The 21,075-nt window shown below is 34.7% G+C and overlaps 3 protein-coding genes across 4 annotated transcripts; 1 reads left to right on the plus strand and 2 right to left on the minus strand.

Moving 5' to 3' along the window:
- Window positions 1–259: 259 nt before the first annotated feature.
- Window positions 260–10,182, minus strand: LOC112053493 (homeobox-like protein HDP1). Its single transcript, XM_024092921.2, has 8 exons — window positions 9,958–10,182; window positions 9,452–9,882; window positions 8,794–8,919; window positions 7,379–7,501; window positions 6,653–6,794; window positions 6,393–6,512; window positions 5,514–5,764; window positions 260–1,916 (listed from the first exon to the last, which is right to left on the minus strand). The coding sequence occupies exons 1-8, from the start codon at window positions 10,039–10,041 to the stop codon at window positions 347–349; spliced, it is 2,847 nt and encodes a 948-aa protein (XP_023948689.2). The 5' UTR covers window positions 10,042–10,182; the 3' UTR covers window positions 260–346.
- Window positions 10,183–10,457: 275 nt separating this feature from the next.
- On the plus strand, window positions 10,458–12,943 carry LOC112053495 (60S ribosomal protein L21). Its single transcript, XM_024092925.2, has 3 exons — window positions 10,458–10,612; window positions 10,807–10,940; window positions 12,568–12,943. Exons 2-3 carry the CDS (start codon window positions 10,812–10,814, stop codon window positions 12,916–12,918), a joined length of 480 nt encoding a protein of 159 aa, XP_023948693.1. The 5' UTR covers window positions 10,458–10,612; window positions 10,807–10,811; the 3' UTR covers window positions 12,919–12,943.
- A 1,746-nt stretch (window positions 12,944–14,689) lies between these two features.
- LOC112053483 (ubiquitin carboxyl-terminal hydrolase 46) lies at window positions 14,690–20,022 on the minus strand. Of its 2 annotated transcripts, none has more exons than XM_052882116.1 (8): window positions 19,789–20,022; window positions 19,485–19,565; window positions 18,707–18,923; window positions 18,010–18,090; window positions 17,243–17,445; window positions 16,219–16,476; window positions 15,455–15,613; window positions 14,690–14,978 (listed from the first exon to the last, which is right to left on the minus strand). In XM_052882116.1, the coding sequence occupies exons 1-8, from the start codon at window positions 19,831–19,833 to the stop codon at window positions 14,868–14,870; spliced, it is 1,155 nt and encodes a 384-aa protein (XP_052738076.1). In that variant the 5' UTR covers window positions 19,834–20,022; the 3' UTR covers window positions 14,690–14,867. The 2 variants fall into 2 exon arrangements, with proteins under 2 accessions (XP_052738076.1, XP_052738077.1); XM_052882117.1 differs by having other exon boundaries at window positions 15,455–15,598; window positions 19,789–20,016.
- Window positions 20,023–21,075: the final 1,053 nt, after the last annotated feature.

Here is a 21,075-nt window from a genome sequence, read left to right on the forward strand (position 1 = left end):
CGACAGCCTCTATGGTGCAGTGGATTGAAAAGACAGGTCCTGGGTTCAACCCTGGCTGGGCCTATTGAGGTTTTCTTAATTGGCCCAGGACTGGCTGGTGGCAGGCCAAGTTTCAGCAGGATATAGTGAGAGTATTCTGCGCTCTCTGCTGTCAAATTCCCTACCCTTCAAATCAAATTGTTTTTTGGTAACAGGACCATGCATTTCCTGAACAAGCTCTAAAAATGTGAATTTTGGTTGAATTAATAAAAACACATACTGACACATATAAATCTATAATAACAAATACATTTTGTAAAAAGTGTAAATCAAATTGTTCTAATTAGTATTAAAAAATGAAATTAACCTATGAGTTGTTGAATGAAAATAAATCTAACTGGAAATCCACAGGGTTATTTCTATCAGTCTCTGTATAAGCTAACTCATTGCCCAAAGACTCCAAGAAGCTTATTATAGATTGCCCTTGATTTGTGTTATCGTCCATGTCGTTGCCGGCAACATTCGTTATACTATTTACAAGACTGTGTTGCAAAGTTGGATTTATATAATCATTTGTTGTAATATAATTATGTCTGTTATCATCAATGTCCATTTTTGCATCTTGACTATGCATTAAAGATGGTTCTATTAAAAGGTTGTAATCATTTCTATCAATATCACCTAATTTACAATTTTGATCATTTAATAATGTTTGATCAATTAAGATATCAGATTTGAAATCTTTATTAGTATGGTCAGTTGTATTTGTTAGTTCATGGTTATTTTGAGCAAGTAGAGGTTCTATTAAAATGTTAGATTTCATAAAATATGTCTGATTATTAACATTATTTTCTTGATGACATCTATCGATACTTATTAATTCTTTTATAAAATCCGGCGTATTAGAGTTGTCTTGATTTAATTGGGTGTCATTTTCGTCATGTGCTAATTCTTTTGCAAACATGTTTGATTTTATAAAATCAGTCAAGTCATCAACTTTATTCATTATTTCCGTGTCGTTTTTAACATGATTTAATACTGATTCATTAGTAACATCGTTAGTACTTTGGGCACCATTTTGAACATGCAATAATGTAGGCTTTATAACAGCATTTGAGTCTATGAAGCTATCTGTGTCTCCATTTATTAAATCATTAGATTTCATAAAATTTGAAGGTTCTTCACACCAATTTTTGCTAGTGTAATTAAAATTTTCAGATTCTTTACTAGTAATTATATTAGTATCACTGAAAACTGCATTTGCGCCAACATTGTTTACACTATTTGCATTGTTTTCAACTTTAACACCTTGTTCTAATTGGTTTAGTTGCAAAGGTCGTATAACTTCGATATATTTCGTCATCTTTTCAGGGTTTATTTGGAATTTTCTAAAAACCGTTGAAGTTGATTTAATAGGAGACGATCTGATATCGAAATGTGAGCTGTGAAATTGGATGTGAGGCGGTTTTATTACTTTTTCTACTTTCTCAGGAACTGTTTCTGGTTTTACTTCCCTTTGTTCATTTAACGTTACTTCATCTATTACTTTTGTTATATTATTTTCAGTCTTTGTATCACTTAAAAGAGCAACTAAATCATCTATTTCTGTACTATTACTAGTTTTATCTATAGATGTATTGTGTGAGAGCTTCATTTTCTTACCCTTGACATTATGACTACTTTGTTCTAGCTTTTGCTTCCTACATTCCACTTTTCTTAGAATTTTTGGTCTGCGGTCTTGAAAGTTGACTTTCAGAACTTTACTAGGTGGCTTAATTACATTATTATCAATGTTTTCTAGCGTTGTTTGAGGTTTTACGTTGTCTGTTACACTAATCTGTGGTCGTGGGTTATGATCACAGTAGCCATCTTTGTCTTTTTCACAACTGAGCGAGTCCATGTTGAAATTATATTTACCAGGACTTATTCCAAATAACCTGTGAGCAAACAGATAAAAGCTTCAATATACTTATTTCAAATGCATTTATTAAAAGTAGAAGATGTTTGAGGAGCTTTTAATATAGACAAAATATTGGCTTTTCAAAGATAAACTTGAAAAAGATAAACTCACCAATATACAACGTGTCCCAAAATTCAACGATAAGCGGGCGCCAAAAGATTGACCTGCTCATGAGCACTTAAGGAAAAATAATAAAAAAAATATACCTAAATTTTTTTTTTAGTTACATAATAAATTTTAAAATTCTTTGAAAATTTACACCTTGTATGATATTTTGAACTACCGCAGCTACAATTTCTTAAATATGCTTAAGATTTTTTTTGTATCGGAACCTAAGTAGTACTACTATTCACCACAACTCTTAAAAACACCACAATGCCCGCAGTTTTTACACAAAAAAAAATCAAAATATTTTTTTTCCCTCAAATTTTTAAAGATTTTTACTTTCAGTCTACTTTGACTCATGGTCTTGCAAAAAAAAGTATGAACACCGCTATGGCAAGTTATTTTCAAAGTTGACGCAACTAATCAAGATTTCAAAATAGTATAATACCCTAGGATAACTAGTCACAAAAAAAAATATGCGTACCATTTGTAAACAAGAACCAAATTTCTTAATTGTTCTTGTTGTTAGTAATAAATTTTACTATGTTCCAAAAATGTGTTTGTTATTTTAATTACACAACATTAAAGTAAATGTTCGAATTGTTTTCCACCGGCATTAATACAGGCACGACATCGCCTTAAAAACGACCGTTTTATTTTTCGCGCATATCTTCTAGCATTGATATGTGCCGCAGCCTGAGTGATTTTTTGCCGAAGCTCGTCCAATGTCGTAATCGGTTTTGCGTAGATCCTGTCTTTGAGACAACCCCAATAAAAGAAATCCAGGGGGTTTAGGTCGGGTGATCGGGGTGGCCATAGGATAGGACCAAGTCGCCCGATCCAACGCCCCGGATACTCGTGGTCTAGGTATTGTCTCACAGGACGAGCGTAGTGAGCTGGGCAACCATCATTTTGATACCACATATTTTGAAGGTCGCTTAGGGGGACGTCTTCTAGTAATTCTTGCAAATCATTTTGTAAAAAGTTCAAATAACTGTCCCCATCTAAGTTTCCTTGTAATTCAAAAGGCCCAATCACTTTTCCATTTAAAATGCCCGTCCATAAGTTGACCTTAAATTGATATTGGGATTTGTCTTCTCTCATCAGGTGCGGATTCTCATTGCTCCAGCTGTGTAGGTTGTGAAGATTTAAATAGCCATCTTTCTTGCAGGTTGTTTCATCCGACCATAGTACTTTATCCAAGAACTGAGGATCTTCCCGATGCTTTTGAAGCATCACTCGGCAAAATGCGATCCGCAGTGGATAGTCCCGTGATAGTAACGTTTGTACACGTCTGTAATGATATGGGTGTAGCCGATGACGTTTTAGTATTCGATGTGCTGAACTTTTTGGGATTCCCGTAGCTGCTTCTATGGCACGCACTGAGGTAGTTGAATCAATGTTTATTTCATTGAGAACTTCTTCATCGCATTCCGATCTAGGTCTTCCAGCGTTTCTTCTAGCTGCCGGCAAACGACCCTCCGAAAACGCTTGATGCACATTCATAAATACCCGATAATCTGGATATCTTTGAGCGTTTGGGTACCTTTCTCGATACAATCTGCTAGCAGCGTTAGCATTGCACCGACATTCTCCATAAATGAGATGCATGTTAGCGTATTCCATCGGCGTGTATGGTTGCGGCATGATAACGCTAAACAGTCCAAAATACACCAAAAGTCCAATTCACAAAACACAGGCACAGTCCAAAATAATGCCAGGTCAGTTCAGTTTGCAGATCATTTAAGTCCAGTCCAAAATGCAAAGCCAAAAGTCGTTAGTACGAGAGCCACGTCAATTGAATACGGAAAGTTGCGCAGTAAACAAAGGAGCAGAGCGTACTGACTTGCTGGGAACAGGATTTTCTTTACCTGCATCATTGTCATTCAACAAAGAACATCTGTCTATCCCTCTCTAACGTATACTTATCGCTATCTTTCTCTCTCTCTCTCTCTCTTATTTTTAAATGTTATCGTTCGTTCCATTAAAATTCTAGGAAATTGCAACGTATGACTCACATCATTTTGTGCATAAAGTAAAAGTGATTTCTAGGAGCAAAAACATTTTAGAAATTTAGTTCTTGTTTACAAATGGTACGCATATTTTTTTTTTGCGACTAGTTATCCTAGGGTATTATACTATTTTGAAATCTTGATTAGTTGCGTCAACTTTGAAAATAACTTGCCATAGCGGTGTTCATACTTTTTTTTGCAAGACCATGAGTCAAAGTAGACTGAAAGTAAAAATCTTTAAAAATTTGAGGGAAAAAAAATATTTTGATATTTTTTTGTGTAAAAACTGCGGGCATTGTGGTGTTTTTAAGAGTTGTGGTGAATAGTAGTACTACTTAGGTTCCGATACAAAAAAAATCTTAAGCATATTTAAGAAATTGTAGCTGCGGTAGTTCAAAATATCATACAAGGTGTAAATTTTCAAAGAATTTTAAAATTTATTTTGTAACTAAAAAAAAAATTTAGGTATATTTTTTTTATTATTTTTCCTTAAGTGCTCATGAGCAGGTCAATCTTTTGGCGCCCGCTTATCGTTGAATTTTGGGACACGTTGTATATTAGATTTTTTAAATAATAAAGTTATAACTTTTACTCCACTGAAACTGAGTTCCATGCAGCCAATGCCCAATGAGGTTCTGGCATTGTAAATTATAAAAAAAACAAGTACCTAAATCTGAGTAAGGCATGTAGGTATGTACGGTAGATTTACAAAACAGAGGTCCTGGGTTCGGTCGGCCCGCAACTGTGCGGTTTTCTTAACTAGTCCAGGTCTGGCTGTTGGGAGGCTTCGGCCGTGGCTAGTTACCACCCTACCGAGAAAGACGTACCGCCAAGTGATTAAGCGTTCCGGTACGATGTCGTGTAGAAACCGAAAGGGTGTAGATTTTCACCCTCCTCCTAACAAGTTAGCCTGCTTCCATCTTAGATTGCATCATCACTTACCATCAAGTAAAACTTGTAAAGAATAAAAAAACAAAAATAGACAAACTTTAGTAGACTCAGAAGTGGATTACAAAAATAATAAAAACAATGTCAAACAAAGGTTTAGGATTCACAATATTAAGTGATCATGACCACTTAATTAACAAATAAAACTGTAACCAAAACAAACCCTAGAATGGAAGAGGATGACTTGAGTGGAGTCGCCAACTTGCGATCAATCGTAGTATTTAAGACAGTCTTTGACAGTTAACTAGCATTCCCCTCAAGTCACTCTCCCCGCCTATCCCAAGTAACCCACAAAGAGTTACACAACAAGAAATGTGGACGGCGCAAACGCCACGAGCATTCTGAAGCCGACCGTACGACGAGCGCCTTATAACGCAAGTCTTTCCCACCAACCGATCGCTGCTCCTCTCTAACTCCCTACTTTTTACGGAAACAAGTCGCCGCTAGAGCCAACACGAGACCGAGCTACGTCATATCCGTCTCGTATTTCCTACACAAGTAAGACTCACCTGCTAAGTTCATCACCTATCACACCAAAATTCTCCTTTACCCCGTCACATTTCAACAAGCACGGTACACATGATCTCAACTTCACGATCAGTTGTTCTAGCTGCTGTAGCATGATAGCAGCTCGTTTACTTTCAGGGCCAGCTGTCACAATAGCTATGAGACAATGGAACAGGTTGTTGTGCAGATTTGTCTGTATGTGTGTCGGATGGTTCTCATAGTGCCTTTGGAGACGTTGTGGGCTGCCGAATTTCTGTAATATTAAAATGTATTACAAACTAATTCAACAGATGGTCTCCGTACAAATACTGTATGTGTGTGGTGTATAGATAGGGTTAGTGCATAGGTGGCAGTGTTTGTCACTAATAAATAAACTAAACTATTATTGACAGACATTAAAACAAAGTTGCAATGTCTACACACAATGACTAAATGCAACAATCAATCTATGTGAGACCTTTAGGTCATGAGGTTCTGGATCGGGCTATGAAGTGCTAAAATTTGTGTGTTTGATGGAGTTGAGAAGTTTGTGTTGTTACGCCCAAATACATCAGAGAGCATGTTAAACCATCAGACTGGTCATTATTATTTACATATGACAGTGATTGTTAAAACTTGAATTGTTTCTATTTAATTTAGGAAATTTACTCTTAAGGATCCTTTGTCTTTACAATATCACCTATAACCTATATCACTTATAGTTTTTGAGTTATCAAGTCTCTAAAGCCTATTATATCTTATTTTTGTAACGTAAAATTTTTACAAAACATTTTTCAAAAAGTCATTCTGAATCAAATAAGCTTATATTTTTAGCAGATTTATCAGTAATTTTTTAAATGCCAGTCTATCAGTTTAATTTTTAAACTTGTAAAAAAACTTACAACTTGGCATTGAAGACAGGTCGCTACTGAATTGGCTTTTCTCTTAGATTTGGTAGGAGAGTCATCGAGAATTATGTTTTTTGGTAACTTCACTACTCGGCCACTACGTGTTACTTTTGCCTGGAAACAAATAAAAAAAATTTGAGTACAAATTCATTCAATATGTTGTTTATGCCAAAATTAAAAAATAAATAAAATTATTTATTTCTTTGGAAGTTTTGTGCTCAAAACTAATATTATTAGATTAGTGATGTAGGTACTTCAAGCATTTTAAGTTCATCCTCATCTAGTTGTGGATAGTCCTCTTCAATGATTTCTACTTGAACAGGTTCCTTCTTTATTTCTGTAGTAACTGGTATATTTACTTTGTTCCTTTCCACAAAATCCTTTTGTGAAACAACTCTGAAATAAAAGTGAAAACAAATATTTTGAGTTATGTATGAACAAAACTGTCACTTCAAGGAGAAAGGTCCTAAAGGAGCAAAACTAATGATAGAAGTAAATTAATTTAAAATACATTAGTACCCCACCAAAATGTTTAGCCAGTGTTTAACAATACAGCATATATTTGTCAAAGTTAAATCTATACTAATATTATAAACGAGTATGTAACTAATTCTCTGTCTGTTACTTTTTTCCAATAAAACTTGTTAACAGTTTTTGATGAAATTTAGAGCTGAGCATATGCTGCTTTAATTTTAGAAAAATGCATAGTTTCCGTGGGCTTTGTAAAAACAATTTCACATGAACAGAGTCGAGAGCATCGGGTAGTTGAGTATAAAGATATTTCAATTCTGTGTACATATAATTTTGTTGGTAGTCCAAATAAATAAATAAACACTATCCATTGCATTTTGTCATATATTATTATAAAAGTTAAAATGACATTTTTTGGATTTCCAAAATTTTGGGAATCTTGCAATGACTTACATCAATACTCCAGCTCATAACCTCACAGTTGTCTTACTGTTTCAACTTTGACTTACTTATAAATAAACTTGGTGTTAGTGGCCGGGTCGTATGCGGCCTCCGGTGTTGGCTGAGTGTTATTGAACATTTTCAATGCATGGTTCACTATTAACATCTGGTCATCGCTTAGTTGATTAAGACTGGAATAAAAATATTTGTTTGGGATCACAATTATGTAAACAATAAAAACCAATATTTTAATTTTGAACTTCTCTGAAAACTAAAGTTAACCTAAGACTCAAAAGCATTACATAGCATGTCAATATATATTTTTTTGTGTTCAGTTACATATATCAGTAATCAATTGCTTGACTATAAACTGAATTTTTTTGGTCTTACCAGGCTTGATTACCAATTTGGCAAGACAAGACAAGATATTTTGTGTGCTCTTGCAGTCTGCTTTTGTGTTTTATGGCGTTTTTTGTTATTTCTCCCTTGACTGTCGGCATTCCAATCAAAGTATATATTAATTTTAAAAATATATTTTAAGTAACAAACTATGAAAAAGATTTTAGAAAAAAGTTAAAATAAAATAACTTTTTCTAAAATCATCTTGACTCGGCTCTCCAGAAGATTAGACCAAGAACAACCAAGAGAACAGGCGGCTTTCAGAGCTGATTTCTCGACGGATTATATACATGTAATGAAACAAGTTATAGAAAAATATAACGAGTATGAGAAACCATACTATATTGCATTTTTAGATAAACTACATTAAGGCATTCAACTCACTTTCTCACAACTATATTTATAAAAGCCCTTATGAATCAAGGAATAGAATATAAGTATGTAAGACTAATTAAAAAATATATACGTCAACAGCACAGAAAAAGTGAAATAAGAGGGAATCGGAGAAGAATTCACAATCAATAAAGGAGTACTGCAAGGAGATCCTTTGTCTCCGAAACTCTTAGATGTTTTAGAAGAAATATTCAGATATTCAGAGAAAAATGTTATAAAGAGGTCATGCAATTGAACCTCAGAGGTGGGAAATGAAGGCAAGGACGATCACACAAAAGATGGGAGGACAACCTGCTGAAAGGATGGCGAAGAAAGGCTAGAGATCGAGTAGATTGGCAAAGTCTGGAGGAGGCCTTTGTCGAAGGACAACCTGACTGCTTTTTTGTATAAATTAAGTAATAGAATGAAGTATAACATATGTATTCAGCAGTTAGATAAAGGCAATTTTTTTTTTAAACAAACTATGAAAATTCATATTTAATAAATAAATGTAGGAGCAGATTAATGAGACATAGGAGCCCAAACTCGATGTGTTTAGCTGGTAATACAAATACAGACACAAAGAAATGCTAAGTAGTTCCGTGCTGACCACAGACTCGGAAATGAACTGTTGACTAGCTGACAGAAGTCCAGAGGGATATTTTCTCCTTGACAAATATAAAAAAATATGTAATAGAGAAGATTATATTACCTGTGGTATGTCTCACCAAACTTGACCAATTGCACTGGCATCGGCTGCATAGGCTGCACTGGTGGCACAGGTTGCACAGGCTGAACAGCCTGCACAGTTGTCTGTTTCAGTTTACTTGAAGGTGAGCTGGAAAATGCATGATATTGTGTTTAGGGGCAACTCTCAGAGGATCTTATGTTGAAAATAAATAATAATCATACTAATACTACAGAGGCGATAGTTTTTGTGTAAGTTTGCTCCTTCTTTACACTGTAGCTGCTGAAGCTATTTGAAATGCATATGGAATCCATGTTTCCCGTTGAATTCATGAAAACTGAACTCCACGTGGACAAGGTTATAGGCGTCTGCTAGTTTTTAATAAATGTCAATATGGAACATATTAAATATGTGAAAGCTGCTAAATTTATTACATTTTTTTATGTTCACAAAATACAATACATAATATGCCATGCTTCAGAATGAGAAGTATGTAGTCGCACCCATCTGTTAGTAATGAATATAGTTTAGGAAGCCAAAAGATTTCATTCAAAAAGACCATCTTGAATCACTTTGTGGTTTGACTTGAATAATCTTTTTTAATATTGTTGAGAATAAATATAAAGCGTAAACAGCTTCATACTACAATTTCAATATTACTTGCGTGTATGATTTTTCTTACCTTTCTTTTGGTTTGATCATCTTTGGCAAAATTCTCCCATTCTGAGATCTTACAATGTCTGGTAGATCCTTGAGTTTAACAAGTCTACTGTTTACATCTATTTTAGGTACTGTGTTTGCATTGTTTATGTTATTTACATTGCGATTGTTTGAAATATACACTGGTTTTAATAATACATTGTTTACTGGGGTTATTGTAGGTGGACAGGGCTCAGGTTTGGTTTCACTTTTTGGTAAAAGAAAACTAGCAAGCTTCAGGTTGTTTCCCACGACATTGGTGTCGACTTTCTTTACATTTTTCGGTTTGGTTGCTATATGGGTGGTGCTTAGGTTAGACTCCAATTTACCGCTATTTTCGTAAAATCTTTTTAGGCTTTCGCTTACAGGTTTCTCCGCATTTTGGATGTTTGGGGCTAAATAGTAGGATCTCGCCTGAAAATAAGTAGGTTTTAAGTGGCAGCGACTCAAAAAATCAATTCTTTATTCAGAATTGCAAATAAACACTACCTGACTCACACCAGGATTTTCAATGAAGTATACCGGAGTATATTGACAAGAATTTAAAATGATATTGTCAGCAGACATATTCATTAACTAATAAATAATGTTTTCCTACAAAGAATAAGTAATATTTGCTACATAACAAAGAGATTTTCTAATAAATTTAATAGAAATCAAGAAGTCAGAAACTGCGGTGCCCTTTTTTGTTGTGACTTGTGACGTAATGACGTAAAAATTTCCGTTCGTAAATACGATTCCATCTTGAACTTTACCTAGAACATAAATCTTAAAATGTAAGAATAAAATAAGACAACTAAACTACAGATACTGCTAATATAAAAAGTGCATTCAATTCAAGGAATATTAATTATTTCTAATATTTTTATAAGAAAATTAATACAATTTTAATTTCAACTTTTTTATTTTACTGTTTTTTTTACGCAATTTCCGAACTTCTGTTAGGTCAAATGTTACAAATTTGGCCCACAGACGACAAATTGTCGACGCAACTTAAATTATGAATTAGCAAGAAGTCATGTCGTCTAGAGAACTCATTACTTAAATTAATGACATTTAGCTCATTTTTATGGCAACATCATTCGAGTCTATCCATAGACAATATAACCTTTTCTTTCTGAAAACCAAGCTCTGTCAAGCTAAGGTGGTTATTTTTCTCAACTGAATTAAAATTATAAAAAAGTCGTTTATTTACGTGTAAAATATTAAAACGATATAAAAATAAAATTTAGTGACCTCTAAAGTTAATTTTAGTATATTATTTCAGAGTTTTATAGTGTGATGGCTGTGTTTCGGCCACGTGTGGTGACTGGTGTTAATAATTTGCTCTGTTTTCAGGCAAAATGACGAACTCGAAGGGTTATCGTCGCGGCACGAGGGACTTGTTCGCCCGCAGGTTCCGCACACATGGAACGATCCCGCTTTCCACGTATATGAAAGTATACAAAGTCGGCGATATCGTTGACATTAAGGTGAGTACACACGGCCTTACATCGACTAACTATTACTTTACTTCTGCTAAAATTAAACAATCTTCGAAATCTTCAATCCATATATTATTTATAAATAAATGTAGCTAAAACTTTTTGGCTGTATGTAATGTTGTTGGGAATCAAATCATTTCAATCATCACCAATTTCAATCGCAGGTTTTGGCTTTGTATCCTGCCTAACTTACACCCAACTGTAAATTGTTTCCACATCTCCTTTCTGATATACCACTGTAGAGTTTTATCATAATCTGTTTAATAACTGTTATTATAATGAGTAATAAATGTCCTAGTTGGATCCTCACAAATAATATTATAATATTAACTTAGTGTTTATTTGACAAGTAGAGCAATTCTGGCATGAAATTCAACACTAGAAAAAGATTATTAACACTATACACATCTGCGACTTTGTCTGCTCTTAGATCCCTTTATTCCTGCCCTTTTGCAAAATCCATTCTTTGCAGAGGTCTACAACTATAAACTACTTCCCCCCTCCTCCCTTATGTGTCAAGTGGTTTCCAACATTTTGCAAAGTGACTTTTTGCTTTGCTCTTAGATCTCCTTATTCCTGCCCTTTTGCAAAATCCATTCTTTGCAGATGTCTACTAACTAGACGCTACTATCCTCCTCCCTTATGTGTCAAGTGGTTTCAAATACTTTGCAATGAGTGACTTTGCTGTATCAGTATATATAATATTGTAGTTGCACCAAACTGTACAGCTATAATATTTAGAGATGAAACAGATATCCGGTATCTGGCCTATCCAGCCAAATACCTACTATTTGCTTTATTTAGTTAGTCTTAATATCACTTAGCTTAATATAATTAGTTTTAGTTTTAAATTTTCAATTACATAATAGTAAATTAATGTCATACAAGAAAATGAATGAATTAGTACACATACTGCTAAGGGCAAATTATGGTGAATAAATAAATTTCTCTGCATTGAGATGTAGCAGGGGGTTGCGTTTCTCTTCATAAATAAGGCCAGCTTCAGAAAAATACTTTCACTATACACACTGCTGCAAGGTGCAGAAAAGTAGATTTTGGTGGCCAAATATCCGGCTATCTGGCCACATGGTTTGCCAAATATCCGGTCTCCGGCCAAACTGGTATCCTTTTTATCTTTAATAATAATCCAATTAAAATACCTTTTTGTACACTAAACATCCATATTTTACTTTTCGAAGCTGATGAAGCTTTGTGTGATATGTGTATAAATCACCAAACTCTCTTGAAGCCTAAAAGTTTTCACTTGTGCAATCTTTGACAGCCTCCGTGGCGCAGTGGTATGCGCGGTGGATATACAAGATGGAGGTCCTGGGTTCGATCCCCGGCTGGGCAGATTGAGATTTTCTTAATTTGTCCAGATCTGGCTGGTGGGAGGCTTCGGCCGTGGCTAGTTACCACCCTACAGGCTAAGACATACCGCCAAGCGATTTAGCGTTCCGGTATGATGCCATGTAGAAACCGAAAGGGGTGTGGATGGAAGCTTCCATCTTAGACTGCATCATCACTTACCATCAGGTGAGATTGTAGTCAAGGGCTAACTTGTAAAGAATAAAAAAAAAAAAAATCTTACAACCAAGTTTTTGTACTTTTGCAGGGTAATGGTGCAGTTCAAAAGGGCATGCCACACAAAGTATACCACGGAAAGACCGGACGTGTTTACAACGTAACAGCACACGCTTTGGGCGTCATTGTTAACAAGAGGGTGCGCGGCAGAATCATCCCCAAGAGGATCAACATCCGCATTGAGCACGTCAAGCACTCAAAATGCAGAGAGGACTTCCTCAAGAGGGTAAAGGAGAATGAGAGGCTCCTCAAGGAAGCTAAAGCAGCTGGCAAGGTGGTCAACCTTAAGAGACAGCCACAGCCACCGCGTGCAGCACATATTGTAAAGGGTGCCGAGAAGCCAGTGTTACTTGCGCCCATCCCGTATGAGTTTGTAGCCTAATGCAAAATATACTATTTTTAAGCTACACTTGTTTATTATTTACTTACCCTTGTTATCTACAGTATTTTATAGATGAAAGATTTTTTTTGAAGTGATAACTTATGGGAGGGTAAACAGTTTCGTAACGTAACGCGTTACGGCGCCACTTTGGCTTCCCTTTCTCTCACACTCATACAGCAGCAGCTGGTTTAAGTTGTCTTAAACCAGCTTTGGTTGAGCGTTCCAAGATGCATGTTTTTCTTTGTTTATTGCTAGTACTAAAGACCATTTTTTTCTAAACTGGCAAGATCAATGGGTGGTTATACTTTACCATAACGTTAGTGCAATCTCACGGAATCAGGAACTACGCGAGGGAACCGCAGGCAATGCAATAGTTAAACTGTTTTACCTTTTGCGTGTGTCTATTTAGATTTTTGACAAACGGGAATAGCATGTATGAGCTATACCATCCTGAAGGATTCTCTCTTTGGGAAAAGTAAATTGGTTAATACCTAGCAGTTTATCCAGGGAAGTACTACCATCGCTAAACTTCTTTCTTCTATGAAGCAATAGTGTGTTCCCTTTACATTGCCAGTGTTATTATTACAGGCGCAAGATGATTTACAACAATTTATTTTGTAAATAAAATTAAAATTTTGTAAAAAAAAAAAGTAAATTCAAATCATTGGTGTCATGCTATCCTATGTGTAGGCAGGTCCTGTATCACCATTATTCTTCGCCGGCGAAGACGGTAGCTTGTGATTGTGTTGCCCGGGAAGCATAAAGCATTGTCGGTCGTCATGTCATCGTCTGGATCGTAAAGGACGTTTTTTGACGCTTCATGCAGTTGGCGTTAAGGCACAGAACATATTATGTACAAGTAGTTAAGGGTGGGAGTGTAATTACAGGCCTTAACCACTAGTTGGTTGGGATGTGTAGGAGCTCTATTGAAATAGTTTCGGGAGAGCTGTTTTATATAATTTGCTAATGACGGTACATCTAAATCTCTATGGAGGTCGTCACTGCGTACAAACCACGCCGCGCCTGTGTTTTTTGGCGAACTCCTTAGTTCGCTCACTTTTGGTATGGCCATCTACATTCACATTTCATATTTAGAATCTCTCGAACGAGAATCGGTCTCATGCTCGCAGAACTCGCATGCGTGCATAGATTGTTTTTCCCATTCCGTACTTGATTACCAGTTTACCATTCCACCAATTTATTCCTCTACACCCATTTGATACTAATTTATTTTATATCCTTAAACTCTTTTATTCAGTGCAGTCTCAATAGCGATAATTTGTCGCAGAAATCAGTTTTATACAGTTTGAAGCGGCCTAAGGGTCACTTTGGGCCGGTGGGCAAACATTACACTAGCTTAGGTCATAGGCCCTCATAAACTAAAAGAAAATAATCCAATTAGGAGGGGTTTATTATTTATGAGTATTTTTCAGGAATGGTTTTATACTACCTAACTTAAATGCTGTTTGACTTTCTGATAAAAAGAAAATCATTTGACCTGCAATAATTTACTGCAGGTTTGATTATATATATTTTTTCTGTTAATATGATAGATGTTTACTTTATTTTCAAGAACAACATATTAATGAAAATAAATTAAATCTAAGAATTACTTAACAATATATGAAATTTCAATTTATAATAAATAAAATAATTATAAGAAATACACACCATCTAATCAGATTAACATGAAGCAACAGTTTCTTCCTGATTAGGGTACAAATGTCTCGTGATAAATTTAATTTGCTTTGAAATTAAACAAACCCCCAAAGAAAGATCACAATTTTTATATTTATTATGAAAAGTATTTACAAATGAACGAAATCTAAAGATGAATAATAATAGTTTCAATCAGTGATCGAAATCAAACAAATCTCAATAACATATGCCCTTCCAACTTTAACAATGGCATATATGTTAAATATATAAATTACTATACATAATGAAACTTAACAACTAGCATCTCTAGATTGATAAAATAGTATATATCCTGTTTCAGACGATTTCTGTATATCAGAAGTTAGACCGTAGAAGTCTTCTATAGCAGAGGCATCAATTTTCTGAAAAAATATTAAAAAAAATTAGTGAATATTTTCCTTCCCTGGACTACGATAAACATTTCAAAACCAAAATCCTAAACACACTATACCACAGCCTTTCTTGATGAGTGCCGTTTACCAACAAACAAATTAAAAAAGATACAGGTCAACTTGAGAACCTCCTCTTTTTTGAAGTCGTTAAAAATGAGAGTATAAATCACTGGTCATTTCACACCTAATGATATATAATTATCATTAGGTGTGAAATGACTAGTGATTAAATTAATTATTAACGTGTTCTTAAATAATGAAAATAAATTAGATTAATAAGCTTAAGAGCAATTAGATAGGGTTAATATATTTTAAATAACATTTTATAAACTAACCATACATAATTTAAAATAAATAAGTTATAAAATGACATGCGTTTTCTAACTTCATTTCTAATTTTTTTGTTGGTAAACGGTATTCATCAAGTATAGTGATAAACTACTCACGTCCACCATGTCGTCGTCGAAGAGCAGCCAGAACCCGTGGCTCTTGACGATGCTGATGTAGTGACCCCGGTTGGGCCCCGAGCCGCAGTGCACCACCACCGCCACCAGGTCGTACAGCCGGTCGGGGTTCACGGCGTCGTCCGACTGCGGAACATCAATCTGACCTTACCATATACTTGACGTCTGTTCCCGGCACTACCGATTCATTTTATACTGCAAGATCCTGTTTTGATCCCTGCATCCATGACGTTAACTACATATGTATGATTTTGAATATTTTTTTAAAGAATATTTGCTATATCTTTTAACACTTTTGCTGCGGTACAAGGACAATCGACCTCGTACGTCTAGTGTCTTCAAGAGTTAATCCATCATCAGGTTAGCACCGCCTTTAAACTGATCAGTAAGTAATATAATAATGATAATGTAACATAATATGATGTTATTCTTCGCTTTTTATTGACGGCAAATTTGATTGAAAGCCATAAATAACATTTACATGGAGCTGCTCCCACTGGGGAAGATTGCTTTTAATCGCCAAATTTACTTACAACACCTCTGCTCATAGTCTGTCGACTGATCGCACGAGGATAATAGAACAAAAAAAAATTTTTCGCTTTTTAGTTAAGTCAGTATGTTTTATGTTTTTGAAGTCGGTTGTATTTTTTTACAGCGCAAACTTTAGTGAGGCGTATAGGGTAATAGATAACCCTGTCCTAGTGAATCTTTTTCAAATTTTCACAGGAAAAAAGGCAAAGACATACCGTATTGAACAACCGCAGCTCCAACGGAAACACAACCCTGTGAGACACTTTGATGTGCCGGTTGTACTGTTCCATGTATTTGAACCGTTTGAGGTGCAGCGCCAGTATGAGCGGCAGCTTCTTCACCCGCATGCGTTTCTGTGCCTCTTGGTAGCTGCTGCAGTTGTCACATTTGAACTTGTTGTCGTTGCACAGGGTTTCTGTGTCGCTGAAGCATTTCAGACAGTGGGTTATGCTTGTGTTTTGGTCTACGTCCACCTGGAAATCAAAATGCATAATTATAAGCGTAGATTAAAGAGTAATAGCAGTATAGAGCGCATGGAATACGACAGTGTAGCCCTTTCGAATACGAAGTTCAAAAGCACTCTTGAGACAACAAAACTTTCTCGAGACGAAGCGTTGCATCAGTAATTTTCAATATTATTCAAGAAAAATGTCTTCTGTTTTTAAAAACTATTTACAAAACCTTTTTTATTGGTAATTTTATCAATTTACGTCATTTTATGGGTTCCACTGGCTTCACCATGCTGCTTGTAAAGACTCATTCTGGACATTCTTTATTCTGTGCTTATTAACAGCTTATGCCTGTTTTTTTAATGTTTTTCCTTCCATACCCTAAGGAATTGAGGATGTATACACTATATATTGTAGTAGGAAATTTCCATCTCATACAATTTATGTGTAGTGCTTACCCTAGAAGAAAACCTTGTGCATGTTAATAGTTAGGAGTGGGTATGACAAAAGACTGCAGCAAGAGCAGGTGGACATTGACCATGACCATGAAAAACCTGAATGTGTGTGTGTGTGTATATACTGAAATTTTGATTTTATTCAATTAATAAAGAAAATTTACAACACAATTAGTTATTTTAATAATAGATTTTTCATAATTTTGATGTACTTAAAATGTAACAAACCTTTTAGACTCTAGGGCAGAAAAATACCCTTCCTGATTTAGTTAGTTAAGACCCTTTTATTTAAAACTTTAGAATCTTTTAGAAGTTTAAAAAGGTGACTCAATTACCTGCAAGTCAAAAAAGTGTTCATCCTTACTGCTGACTGTCTCACAGTTCAAGCACCTGGTCTCACTGGTGAGTGTCCCCTGGAAGATCTCGTGCACCCACGTGGGGTCACTGTTCTGACTTTGAGGCAATGTGCCGTTACAGGTCACACCCTCTTTAGTTCCATCTGTCTTTTGTAGCTTTAAGGTGCTCTGGTTTCTTTCAGCTGTAAACATGTTGTTTTGTGTAAAATCTAATATTTAAAATCCTTAACATAATAAAAAACACTAAGTATAAGTAGCACTAAGTTGCATGCTAAAATAAAAATAAATAAATACCCACAATATTTTGAGCTGAGTAGGATCTGTTTTGGGAAAACACATTGGCTATTGGGACAACACATTTAATTCTAAAAAAGTATTAATACAAAATAGTTTAAAGCATATAGACATGTATTGGTTTAAATAATTCAATGTGTTGTGCCAACAAATAAAGTATTTTCTATTTCTATTTGCTAAATAAAGACAATAGATTGATAGACAATGTCTTTTTCTTTTCACAAATAACATATTTTAGGCAAACAGGTTAAGGTTTAAGTTACAATACTCTGAGCACTGTTTTAATAATTATGCCTTCTGTATACACCTGTTAACCCAGAAACCAAGTTGAAAACCTTTTGCTACAAGACATTTTGACTGAAATAACTATTGCAACAATTAATCAACTTTGAACATTTAATAATTTATTTATATTTATTTATTCATAAAATTATAATTATCTCATAACTTACCTAAAATGATTTCATTAATATGATTTATGAGAAAATTGAGAAACTCGTGTGCATCCTGTTGCATATAGTTATCAAACTCCTCTGTAACAATTCAAACATTCAAATAATTTTTTTGATTCTTTACAAATTAGCCCTTAAGTGCAATCTCTCCTGATGGTAAGTGATGATGCAATCTAAAATGGAAGTGGGCGGAAACTTGTTAGGCATAGGATGAAAATTTTTTTCTCATTTCTGTTTCTACACAACATCTAATCTAAACACTAAATCACTTAGAGGTGCGTCTTTGCTGGTAGGGTGGTAGCTAGCCACAGCCAAAGTCTCCCACCAGCCAGGCCCAGACCATTTAAGAAAACCTCAATCGACCCAGCCAGAGATTGAACCCAGGACCTCTGCCTTATAAATCCACCACACAAACCATACATACATAGGAATACTATAGCCTTCCTGAATAAATGGGTTATCTACCACAAAGAATTTTTCAAATTCGACCAGTAGTTCCTGAGATTAGCTATATAAACTTGTGAGATTGTATAATTATTTAAAATTCAAGATCATGTTACAATTGACGCCACCTTAAGTTAACTTTTCCTACAAGGAAAAGAATTTCCTATTTATTGCCTTATTGCCACTCAGCAATAGGGGATTAAATATGTATAATGTAAGAATGATGAAAAAATTAAATCTTTGATATACTAACCTTTTTCTTTCCTTAATCTAGCAATAAATTTCTTAGGCGCTATTGACCCTACTTTCTTCTTTTGAGTGGCTATGCTATAAAATAAGTCTGCAAGGCATGTCAATAGTGTTTCCTTGGTCCTCTTATTCTTTGCTTTGTATTCCAGCACTTTCTCTCTGAACGGTCGACAGAAGTATAATGCTTGCAATACTGAATTACTGTAACATGTGTTGCCAAACTAAAAAAAAAAGAGGATAATGTTCTTCATTACTTTTATTTCATTAAAAAGAAATCTAAAAAGAGTGTTTTAGAGCCTAAAAAAACATAAAAATGTAGACTTTAGACTCTTTAAATTGTAAAAAAAAAATATTTTGATAACCTGGATGACTATAATTTACTAATGCCTTTAGTTTGACCTTAACTAATGGTGTAAATGAATTAAGTATCTTTCATTTTACAATTATTAATAGGAAAAATCTAAATTTTTTCATGACTTTCCTTAAAGCTACTTATTGACTTTTACTAACTTTATTGAGTTTCTCTGAAAATCTTCTTATTATGACTAAATGAATTCTTCTTCAAAAGCTGTTTAATTATATTGCTATGTATAATTGTTTGCTGCTAACTTATTTTATGTAGTAGGTATGTATTATAATATTTTGGTCTTATTTATGACACTTTAAAATAATCACATAATATTATATTAAATTGGTGAGTGTAACTAGGATATAATATATATGAGCATAGAAAGGTAAGGTTATATTATTTAATGATATAAACAGTAACAAATTGTACTTACATTAACTAAACCAAAATAATGTTCGTTGGGTGGAAACTGCTCAGAGCCAATATCTCTCTCTAGTTGTGATATATTTGCGCCCTGCAACAGAAACATGACACCGCTATCATCGGATCAATTTACTGCTGATTCTGATTAGATAGTTAATTCCAGTAATACAGTTCCGAAAAAGGGTCTATTCTATCTGTAATAATATCACTTAAAGATGGACTTAAGGACGCGTGAATTATTGGGTTATTATTACTCTGTATATAGACGCGTTTATATTTAATTCTTTCGGAAATTATATCGGGTTTTCGCTTACCATTCTCTGTTGGAAGTTAAGGCCGAGATCCTGACATATTGACATTTGCAATCCTGTTCCCGCAACTTGCAAACGGAACACGCGTTCGTTTTTTACCAAGCGTTTATTAATTGGAGTACTATGCGGCTGTTTCTAGTTGCATACTTGGGAATTTTGCGTTGCGTACGCAAATTAAGCACAACACAAGTCAACTCACATCCATGACAGCAAAATTAATTGACATTTCGTGTTTGGATTTTGGAATTCCCATTTCCCGTATTTCATAGACAATTACAACAAAGTTACTACCACACACTTCCAATTTTATAATCGACACAAAAATCGCCTCGAGATTGGTGAATATATTTTAGAATAAAACATTTGTAACAAGTTGAAGCTGTAATGCTCACAGAATTTTTGAAATCGGATCAGTACTTCCGAAGATTACACCTTTCAAAGAATGTTACAAAACTTACAAACTTTACCTCTTTATAATATTAATATAGATTGACTAGTTTTTGTTTTATTTAAAAATACGAAATATTTAAAATTTTACATTCATTCAAAGTTCGCATAAATATTAAATATCGACTTCCGCTAACTGTACGTGACATCATCGTACGACACTTGCACGGCCCATTCAGGCAGTTTCGTACTTCTGCCTTACCTAATGACGAACTAATAATTAGATTTGAAAAATCTTTTCGTGTTGAAAAGTCTATCATATATATTATCGAGGCAGGCTATATAATATATAACATCACGCTACGACCAATAGGAGCAAAGCACCGATCAAAAATATGGAGAAAACGGAGGAAAGAAAAAAATGTTCGGTCGTCGCTCGGCTAGTCTCCTTATTAATCGTTTATAAATACGAAAGGTTATTCATCACAATTTACAACAATTATTGGATAGAAGCAGGCGTTACTTTGCGGAAGTTCATCATGATTATATAATGATTTATTTATTTTGCTATCATCCGCGAAAATTCGGCGAACCCATGCGACAACGTCACCCAGGTCCGACAAAATACTCTCTACGTACGTTTCACCCCGAAACCGGAGCATCCTCAGGAGATGTTGACTCTACAACGTGCAATTGCAAAGTGTCGTTTTCGACCTTTGCTTCGTCTTTTATAGACCAAAAAGTAGGTGGGGCAAGAGGTGGGCGATGCCAAGATACTCATAATATAAGCGATTTATCTCGCATCGCATTCAAACATTTTTATTAGTGGTGACTTCGATAACTCTATTTGTTCATTTAATAAGGTAATTCCTGACTTATTATGTTTTATTATTTCTAATTGTT

This window comes from Bicyclus anynana, chromosome 6, assembly GCF_947172395.1.
Source record: "Bicyclus anynana chromosome 6, ilBicAnyn1.1, whole genome shotgun sequence".
Lineage (NCBI taxonomy): Eukaryota > Metazoa > Arthropoda > Insecta > Lepidoptera > Nymphalidae > Bicyclus > Bicyclus anynana.

Bases quoted from the DNA above. Each gene is read 5' to 3' on its own strand.
- LOC112053493 (XM_024092921.2), bottom strand. From the start codon at position 10,041: ATGAATATGTCTGCTGACAATATCATTTTAAATTCTTGTCAATATACT. The intron at 7,502-8,793 runs GTAATATAATCT...TTTTTATTCCAG, and splicing joins TTTGGTGAGACATACCACAG to TCTTAATCAACTAAGCGATG. The intron at 6,795-7,378 runs GTAAGTCAAAGT...CTTTTATTTCAG, and splicing joins AACACCAAGTTTATTTATAA to AGTTGTTTCACAAAAGGATT.
- LOC112053495 (XM_024092925.2), top strand. From the start codon at position 10,812: ATGACGAACTCGAAGGGTTATCGTCGCGGCACGAGGGACTTGTTCGCC. The intron at 10,941-12,567 runs GTGAGTACACAC...GTACTTTTGCAG, and splicing joins GCGATATCGTTGACATTAAG to GGTAATGGTGCAGTTCAAAA.
- LOC112053483 (XM_052882116.1), bottom strand. From the start codon at position 19,833: ATGTCAATATGTCAGGATCTCGGCCTTAACTTCCAACAGAGAATG. The intron at 15,614-16,218 runs GTATGTCTTTGC...TGGTAAGGTCAG, and splicing joins AGCTGCGGTTGTTCAATACG to ATTGATGTTCCGCAGTCGGA. The intron at 14,979-15,454 runs GTGAGTAGTTTA...ATATTTTTTCAG, and splicing joins TCGACGACGACATGGTGGAC to AAAATTGATGCCTCTGCTAT.